The sequence below is a fragment of the Orycteropus afer genome, unplaced genomic scaffold, assembly GCF_000298275.1.
Source record: "Orycteropus afer afer isolate SDZICR_OR568_19922 unplaced genomic scaffold, OryAfe1.0 scaffold00398, whole genome shotgun sequence".
NCBI lineage: Eukaryota > Metazoa > Chordata > Mammalia > Tubulidentata > Orycteropodidae > Orycteropus > Orycteropus afer.
In genome coordinates, this window is record NW_006921985.1 from 2,063,863 (window position 1) to 2,065,079 (window position 1,217).

The 1,217-nt window shown below is 63.5% G+C and overlaps 1 protein-coding gene across 1 annotated transcript in view; it reads right to left on the minus strand.

Moving 5' to 3' along the window:
• The window catches only part of NOP14 (NOP14 nucleolar protein), a 27,283-nt gene that overhangs the window by 10,774 nt on the left and 15,292 nt on the right, over positions 1-1,217 (minus strand). Inside the window, exon 9 of the mRNA XM_007953517.1 lies at positions 255-426. Within this exon, the coding sequence (XP_007951708.1) occupies positions 255-426 (172 nt within the window). The remainder of the gene's footprint in view (positions 1-254; positions 427-1,217) is intronic.

Sequence of the window (1,217 nt, forward strand, 5' to 3'; positions counted from 1 at the left end):
GCCCTCAGATGGGCCCTGGGCCTTTTGCCGTGGAGCCTCTCTGCCGACAGTGACCGTGCGTTTGGGCGGGAGATAGAGCCCTTTCACGCCTACACACGTGGTCACTGTCCATGTGTGAGCACCCCCCTGGGCCGGGCTCCCCATCCTGCCCAGGGGCTCGGGGTGGCCCAGCCCAGAGCCACGCACTCCCGCGTCAGCTCCTCTGGGTGGTGCAGAGCACAATGAGTCCCCGCTGCCCCCAGCCCACTGCTCACCACGTCCAGGCCGGGGAAAGGAGCACGGCCCTTGGCTTCCAACGCTGCCTCCATCTCGTGCATGGCATCACGCAAGACGAACCTCACAGCATCACTTGCAGATCCAGGAAACAGCTGGCAGAGGTTATACAGGTGCCTGTTCACCAGAGACAGGGGTGACTGTAGGTGACAACTAGAAAATGGGCCCCACCCCATCTGCCACTGCCCAGGGTGCTACCACTGCCTGGGCCCGTCCCTCTGCCTGCCATCTGGCTGGCCACCTCACGGCGTTCCCAATGAGCTACACTCGCTTTGGCCCGACAGCCCGGCCGTCCCACGTCAGCACCGTGGCGGTGGGAGAAGCAGCGGCGTCTGCAGTGACGGTAACCTCAGGGCACCTTACATGTTCCAGCCCTGTTTCCATGCCAAGCAGCCCCCGCCAAGGGGTGGGCAGCTGAGTGCTGTTCTAATGGGGTCTGTGCAGTGGCACAGTGGGATCAGGAGCTCTGGGCACCAGCCCCGCAGGCCCCGCCGCATGCTCCGAGTGGGAACTCCACCCCTCACACCTTCCGTCAGCATTGGCACCATGTGCCAGGAGCACTCTGGGGCTCCAGCCTTCTCAGAGCTTCGAGCCCAGTGGGGGTCAGAAGACCGGCCCAATGCAGGGTGGGGCATGTGCGTCAGAAGGCCCTGACCCCTGGCACGGCTCTCCTGCTCCCACACGCGTGCCTGCTGGGGTCCACTGAGGTGCGGACCTGGGCATGGTTTCCAGGAGCAAATACGGGCTGCTGTCTGCCAAGCACTCCCTACCTCTCACCCCACCTGCAGGGGTGCCCCCGCCTCTCACCCCACCTGCAAGGGTGCCCCCGCCTCTCTTTCATCACCCAGTAGAACACCCATTTCGTTGGTGAATCAGAGAAAAATGCATCACCACAAACCGACCGGTAGGGTTCAGCTGTTTGAAAGCCACTGTGCTGCTGGTTA